Here is an 8,144-nt window from a genome sequence, read left to right as displayed (position 1 = left end):
CAGCTCTCTGAACACAGCTCTGGGTATGCCACGCCTCCTGAGATTCCTGGGAGCATCAAAGTTCTTGTCCACAGGAGGGGGTTCCTTATGCAAGTTTCCTGGCATATCTGCAGACCAATGGGGTGCTTTAGGCTGCAAACAGAATTGAAAGAAAGCCTGTGACTGGGGCACTATCAGCTTAACTGCTACAAGAGAGGGAGATGGAGGGATCTCAGAGCTGCCAGGTTCCTGCTGAAGATTTAAGGCCTCTGAGATAGCAGCAGAAGATACCAGTTTTGAACTGGCATAGCCTTTAGATCATTTCACATGTGATGGCTCTACTCCCCCATTTCAATCATTGGCACCTGGAAACCACCCCTGCTTTTCCTTCCTCTCCTCCCAAAAACTGACATTCTACTATGCAGAAGACAACAGAAACTTTATTCCTTCTGAAAAGCATCCGGTGATTAGTTTTCTCAGAGCATCCTTGATCTCATGGTTTCTCATGCTGTAGATGAGGGGGTTCACGGCTGGAGGCACCACTGAGTACAGAACTGCCACCACCATGTCCAGGGATGGGGAGGAGATGGAGGGGGGCTTTAGGTAGGCAAATATGACAGTGCTTACAAACAAGGAGACAACAGCCAGGTGAGGGAAGCACGTGGAAAAGGCTTTGTGCCGTCCCTGCTCAGAAGGCATTCTCAGCACGGCCCTGAAGATCTGCACATACGACAGCAAAATGGAAACAAAACACCCAAAGACTAAACAGGCACTAACCACAAGTACCCCAGCTTCCCTCAAGTAGGCATCTGAGCAGGAGAGCTTGAGGATCTGGGGGATTTCACAGAAGAACTGGTCCACAGCATTGCCTTGGCAGAGGGGTAGTGAAAATGTATTGGCAGTGTGCAGCACAGCATAGAGGAACCCACAGCCCCAGGCAGCTGCTGCCATGTGGACACAAGCTCTGCTGCCCAGGAGGGTCCCGTAGTGCAGGGGTTTGCAGATGGCAACGTAGCGGTCATAGGCCATGACAGTGAGAAGAAAATATTCTGCTGAGATCAAAAAGATTAACAGAAAGACCTGGGCAGCACATCCCAAGTAGGAGATGGCCCTGTTGTCCCAGAGGGAGTTGGCCATGGCTTTAGGGACAGTGGTGGAAATGGCGCCCAGGTCGAGGAGGGATAGGTTGAGGAGGAAGAAGTACATGGGTGTGTGGAGGTGGTGGTCACAGGCTATGGCAGTGATGATGAGGCCGTTTCCTAGGACAGAAGCCAGGTAGATGCCCAGGAAGATCCAGAAGTGCAAGAGCTGCAGCTCCCGTGTGTCTGCAAATGTCAGGAGGAGAAACTGGGTGATGGAGCTTCCATTGGACATTTTCATCCTGTGGGAATGTGTTGCTGTCAAAGTAGAAAAAAGACACTGAAGAGTCAGGGCATTATTCTCTGAGCAATATCACAGCCATTTCCCATAGACCCTCCCACTCTCACACACACAGACCCTTGTCCTTTTCTCTGAGACCTTCCTTCAGGTCTGTGGCTGGAGCCCTGCTTGGTGCTGGCCGAGTGTGCAATGAAGAGCAGGACCTCTGACCATGGGCTCTTGAAAAGTCAGCCCTGCTCTGCAGCAGTGGGTTCATGGGATCGGTGCGGACAGGGGCCAGTGTGGTGTTTGACTTTGTCAGCTGAAAGCACTCCTAACACAGACAGGATTGTCAGCGTCTGCACTCCCAGTGCTAAGGAATCAGGAAGGTAAAAGCAGTTTAAGAGTTCTAGGGTTTTTTACAGCTGCACACATCAACCCTGGAGATATTTCTTAGATCTCGGGAACCTTCAGCATTTCTGCTGCGCTCCGGGAGAACAGCATGGGCCAGGCAAGTCAAGAGGATTGACTGTGGCTTAGTGCAGAGAGAGGGGGAGCTGCTCTGTCCTTCTGTCTAGTTCCCACTTGCACTGTGCTTGCACCTTTCTGAGATGGAGGGTGATCACACTCTCATATTTTACCCTGAAAAGCCACCAGACATTGCTGAGAGCAGAGACACCCACTGCAGACCACCAAATGTGTCTCCCTTTCTCAAAGTCTCAGCGCACTGCTTCTAGCCAAGGACACACCAGGCTCATTTCACCAGCCCAAGAGCATGTCCTCATTCATAGCATCTCTGTGCTTCTCCATGAGGCTTTCAGAAACACCAAGATGCTATGGGACAGATCTGGATCCTGGAGGGCAGCTCACAGCTTGGAAGGACACCCAAAGGAGGTAGGACACCCAAAGGTCACCTCAAGGAGTTAGCCAAGTGTCCTGATGATGGTATCTCAGGAAGGAAGAATCAGCTCATTTGCCAGGGAATGAAACAGGCTGCATTGCCCACAGACCCACAGCTTGGAGGAAAACTTGGACACATGTAAGCTTGTTCCCATGGACACACTTGCATGGCAGGACCCACAAGATCAGTGTGTAACTCTGCAGGTGAAATTCCCATGCCCAGAGAGCCTGACAGCAAGAACAAGATAACAACAGCAATAACAGAGACAAGTGGGGAAATAAGGAAAAACACAGGGATGGTCTGGCTCAGAGAGGCAAGGGGAGAAGCAGTGGGGCAGTCAGGAAAGAGTTACCCTTACCCAGCTGTGCATGCCACCTCCCAGACACCAGCACAGCCAGGCAGTTGTTCTCAGTCCCTGTGCTCTACTTCAGGATGGTCCTCTCAGACTTACTGATCACTCCAATTCACAGCTCAGGAGTCTCAGGGACTGGTTCAAGCATGACAGCTCCTTTTCCATTTCTCCCCAAAATTCCCCAAGAATAGGAAACTGAAAACAAAGACTCAGGAAAGCTCCTTAACTTTATAGCAATCCCTGCTTTGACCTTCCTCTTGAAACGTGCCCTTGGAAACGTCCTGGGGGTGATCTGGAGCTGTGAGCTGCCCTGACCCACACAGCACCCTCTTGTCAGCAGAAGGACCCTGCCCTGCTGCGAGATGCTTCTTCCACCCACAGCTTCTCCCCACTCTGCTGTTGGAGTTCCCAGGCAGGCTGAGTACTTACCCCGACCGGTGGAAGAGTCCCTGCCCCAGCACACAGCCCCCCACGGTGCAGGGACCCTGCTCAGAAGGACAGCCCTGGGCACCCCTGGCTGCACACCCACCTTCACCCTCTGCAGCCATCCCCAGGTGAAGGCAGCTGACATGCCCTGTCCCTCTGAGGGTGCAGCAGGGAAGCTGTGCTCCAAAGCACGGCCTTTTTCTCTGCACTGCAGAAACTGTGAGAGTCCCTCTGACAGATCCCATAGGCTGTGGGATGTGCCAGCTTTAGGAGGTCATTCCAGGAACCACAGCTGCATTGCCCTGCAGCCAGAGACTTACCCTGTCAAGGGCTGTCAAGATTTTTCTCCAGGTCAGCTCTCCTCTCTCCTCCCACCCCAGACTGCCTTTAAACTCCATCTCCCTTCCCTCCTCTTCCCTCGGTGCCTCAGCCCTGCTGTGCTTTGCAGAGGAGCTGCTCCTGGGCAGAGCTGTCTCTCGGCAGTGCTGCCTGCTTGCCATGAGCTCCCTCCAGCCCAGGAGCCCAGCCCAGCTCAGCAGCAGAGGAGCAGCCCAAGGCAGCCCTTTCTCTGCCCCCTCTGGGCTCCCTCCAGGTGTCCCTGGGGCTCCAGGGAAACCTGCTGGGAAACAGGCTGAAGCAATCACTGATGTATATTCCCTCAGCTCAGGAGAGACACTTCTTTCCTGAAATAAAATTTTCCACTCGCAGACAAAGTTACATCTACATGCAACTATTTTTCTTTCCAGAAATATAATCCTTCTCTCAGAATTACTTTTAATGTACCACCTCTTATGAAATGGTTGTCTTTTTATGATCATCTGTGCAGAAGGCGTAGTCACACAAAAGTACCAAATTTATCAAAATGGGTGCTGCGTGAAGCGTCAGAAAGAACACGCTGAGCCACCCCCATGCCTGTGGCTTCCTGGAAAGGCATCTGTGCTGAGAATCAGATCCAGCCTCTGCCACTCTCTGGAGAGGAAAACCAGCAGTGTCCAGGCCACCTGGGGAACATAAAGGGCGACCTTTTGCAAGACCACCCTTCATCTGAAGTGCTTTGGAGGTGTCCCTGAGGATGGGCTATCATGCCTTATATGGCAGACACTGATTCAACTGGCATTACCCGGAGGGGCTGACACAGATGTAGACTGCTACGTTGCAGATATTTACATTTAGGCAGGTTAATGCTTTTTCGGGTAGATACTGAGACTCCTAGGGAAATCACACAAACACGTGAAGGATTATTGAAGGACTTTCTCCAGTTTCCCCATCCTCCTTAGGAATGGGAAACCCACTGGCTCACATGGCATCCATCATAACCCCCATGACCTTCCCCCCAGGCAACTCCTCAGCCAGTCATGTCACAGCCTGTCCCAATGCATGGGGTTATTCTGAGCCAGTGCAAACCTTGTCCCCTTTGCCTTGCAAAACTTCTGGAGGTTTCTTTGGCCAAATCCACAAGTGTCTCAAGAGCTCTCTGGGCTGAAAATACACCACCTCAACATGTAAGGTCTGTGGGCCGCTGCCTCAAGCAGTGGATGCATATGAAGAATTACAGGACACTGCAGGTGATGAAAGAGAACGATGCGCTTCATGGAGTTGCCTACCAAGGTGCAAAATGCCACAGGAACCCTCTCAAAAACACCAGAAGAGGCTACAAAAGAAGTAATGTATCGCCAATGGGGAAAAGATTAGCAGGGTAGGCTGTTCTTTTTGTATGGTGTTATGATAATAAAACAGGAGCACTTGTAGTTTCAGGGAAGTAAAATGGAAGCAAAGAATGTGGTCAGGGCTGTTCGGGGTCACCTGCAAAGCAGCCCAGCACCTGATGTGAATGACTTCTGTGGCCAGGGAGAACCTGAGAGCTTTCCCTCATTGGAAGACATGAAGGGGAGGGAAGGACAGCATCGTTCATTCACACTGGAAGGGACCTTGGCAGGTGTCTTGACCAACCTCCTGCATAAAGCAGGGTCAGACCAGGTTATTCAGGTCTTTATGTAAACATCTCTTCATCAAGTTCAAGGATCAAGCCTTTGCATATTCTCTGGGAAACAGCTTCCAGCGCTTCCAAGACTCTTCACATCTTGTCTTCAAGGACAGTATCCTCCAAGCACACCAATGGTCCATATCAAAACCCAGTAGAAACTCAGAAAGGAATTCAAGGGCACCAAGATGAACTTTTGGTACTTCAGGAAGTGTTAAAGAAGAAAAACACATAAGGTAGGACCACTGCTGAAATGAGGAAGTGTAGGTGTAGATAGATCTGAGGTGCCTTATGTCATAGCCTCGGTTACCACCAGCATGGTGTTTCAGGCTTTTGAGCTGTGAGGCAGGACTCTGGAGGAGAACAACCAGCAGTGGATGGGGATCAAGCCCAGGGTTACTCAAGCAAACTACATCCTTACCACTCCATAGGAACCACAGGGGCTGCATCCAAGGGTGCTGAGAGTGTTTTTTTCTCTAGGAGGTGCTGGTCTGTTATGACCCCAGTAAGAAAGGGATTCGGACACTGTGAGCTACCTTTTAAAATTATGTTTCTCATCATTACCACTATAAGGAGAGTTCATGTAGATCATCTTTGGTCCCTTTAGATGGTGGGAACCCCAGGTGGTGTAGCATTGAACAGGCCTTTGGCCCAAATGCAGCAAAGCATGGAGACCCCATCCATAGAAGACAGTCTCCTGTTTTGGTCATTGAAGCTACTGTAGGATTTTCTTACAAAAGAAACAACTCTACTCATCGTCTCAACAATCAAACAGAAATGATGTTTTCATGAGAACATCTTGCTGCATGGTTAGATACAGTCAAGGCCACGCAGGAGACATAATGTCCAGTACAGAGTGGGACCTGCCTGCAGGCTCTTGCGTGATATGCTGCTGAGGTCGTTCTGTGGTCAAGGGATCTGTGCAGCATAGCATAGGTTTGATGGCCATGCTGTATGGACAGCACGGTGCAGCGCAGCCCTAAGAACTCGATGTTCAATATTTTTCTGGTCAGGACCAGTGTTCAGGTTTCCCTGTGAGAAGTCTGTGCTCCATAACACTGTCACAGCTGAGATGCTGTGGTGCAAATGTGCACTGCCAGGAGGACCTGGAGACCCATGGCTTGTCACAGAAATGTGACATTTTTGGACTAAATGAGACATGGTGGACAGGTTGCTGAGCTGTGGTGCTGTAATGGAGGGATACAGGCTCTGCCCAGGGAGCAGCAGGGACGATGAGGACTACGCCCCCCGTATGAAGCAAAAGCTTGGATTTGTGGATGTCCTCTACGTGACGGGCAACGGGTTGGACTAGTTTCTCTCATTTAGGATCAGAGCAGGAGTCAGCAAGCGTGACCTTATGTTTGCAGTTACAAACTGCTTGCTCAGGGAGAGGAAATGGAAAAGGTTTTTGTCAGCAACCCCAGGAAGTCTCCAGGTTCATGAGCAGGTTCCTGTGGTGAACTTAAGTGCCCTTGCATTCCCTGGCAAAGCAAAGCAACGGGGTGCCAACAGCCTGAAGGCTATTGGGACAACTTCTTCTTCAGACAGCTGCCAGGTGGGCCACCAAGGGTGATTCTCAACTGGACCTGATCCTGGCCAACAAGGAACAGCTGGTTAAGGATGTGATGATGTTCAGTGTCAGTCTTGGCTGTCATGGCCATGAATTAGTGGGGGATGAGGCAGGAAAGGGCAGTGAGTAAGGCCAGCAGGAGAACACAGACCGGGGACTCCAGAGGAGAAGACTTTGACACACTCAGGAGACTGAGACAAGTGGTGCCATGGGAAGCAGCTCTGAAGGGGGAAGCAGCATGGGAAATCTGATAGGCCATACAGGACAGCCTCCTCCAAGCACAAGAAGGATCTCCCCAAATACCCGTAAAGAGAAGCAACCATCTCAGAGTCTGCTTGTGTGAACTGACTGAGCTCCAGGGCAAAAAGGCAGCAAGCAGGAGGTAGAAGCAAGGAAAGCTGCTGACAAAATGGAGAAACCTTGTCCCAGGATGTAGGGATGATGCCAAAGCCAAAGGTCCTGTTGCCTTGAGAGATGCAGGGCAGGATAGAGGCAGCGAGATGAGCTGATACTGGTTCATGAACTGTAAAAGAATAGACAGGGATCATGTGGGCCTGTTGCTGAGCTTCCTAAGTGTAGGATCAGGTAAGGCTGAGGAATTTAATGACTTCTTTGGCTGTGACTTCTGCCAGGCCTTTGTGACTGGTGGTAGGACCCTGGAGGAAAAGAACCAGCAGTAAGTGGGGATCAAGTCAGAGTTTACTTGATCAAAGTCATCGTTTGACAGCCCCTGGGAGCAGACAGCAGACAGCAGGCGCTGGGTTCCTCTCCCCAGTCCCCACTTGGGGCTCCTTGTATCTACACGTCAGTGTCCATACTGCCCATAGCCCCCACCATCCCGCGTTCAGAAGATAACACTCCCCCCTTCTTTACTTCACTTTTGTACCTTACTTCTCTGAGATGCAGGGCTGGAGCTTGCCCCCGTCGGAGTTTTCCAGGGGATGGAGGCTGTGTTTGCAGTGTCCATGTATGTCACCCATCACCGTGGGGTTCTCACCCTGGGAACACTGCTCTCCCATGGGGTCTGCCAGCAGGAAGGCTCTGGGGTATGGGGCTCGAGGGATGTGTGTGCCTGGGCTTCTCCCATATCCCCCCAGGATCACCCCAGGGGTGGAGGAGCTCCCGGCAGGGAATGGGGCAATGCTGAAGTGGGAGAGGATGTTGGTGACAGCCGCCTCCTCCCTGTTTCTCCTCTAGGGCCAGATCCTGCTGCCTGCAGCAGTACTGAGCTCCAGCACTGCAGGGAACCCTGCCACAGAAAGCCAATGCACCTTCCAGCCCGCAGCAGAGGAGCCCTTTGGGAAGTGCCAGAGGGGTGTGGAGACCCACCAGCAGGACCAGGGAGAGCAGTTTGGGCACCAGGTCCTGCCCAGGTGTCAAACTCTTCTCCCTGCCCGGTTCCTGCATAAGAGGTTTCTCTGCCCATGGGTGCTGGGGCAGGTGAAAGCCACAGCCGAGGGAGAGGAACCCTGGCTCAGCTCCCAGCAGTGCCTCTTTTAGGGGCGGGACACAAAATCTCCTCGGCCATGGAAATGTGCCCACGTGAACATCCTCCCAGATGAGCCCTTCTCCAGGC

At 51.7% G+C, this 8,144-nt stretch overlaps 1 protein-coding gene across 1 annotated transcript; it reads right to left on the bottom strand.

Annotated features, from left to right (window-relative positions):
- Positions 1–396: 396 nt before the first annotated feature.
- Positions 397–3,698, bottom strand: LOC142026110 (olfactory receptor 14A16-like). Its single transcript, XM_075018945.1, has 2 exons — positions 3,515–3,698; positions 397–1,376 (listed from the first exon to the last, which is right to left on the bottom strand). The coding sequence occupies exon 2, from the start codon at positions 1,357–1,359 to the stop codon at positions 397–399; it is 963 nt and encodes a 320-aa protein (XP_074875046.1). The 5' UTR covers positions 1,360–1,376; positions 3,515–3,698.
- Between the last annotated feature and the right edge of the window lie 4,446 nt (positions 3,699–8,144).

The sequence above is a fragment of the Buteo buteo genome, chromosome 31 (genome assembly GCF_964188355.1).
Source record: "Buteo buteo chromosome 31, bButBut1.hap1.1, whole genome shotgun sequence".
Classification (NCBI taxonomy): domain Eukaryota; kingdom Metazoa; phylum Chordata; class Aves; order Accipitriformes; family Accipitridae; genus Buteo; species Buteo buteo.
Note: the sequence above shows the minus strand (reverse complement) of the source record. Positions and strands in the feature narration are given on the sequence as shown.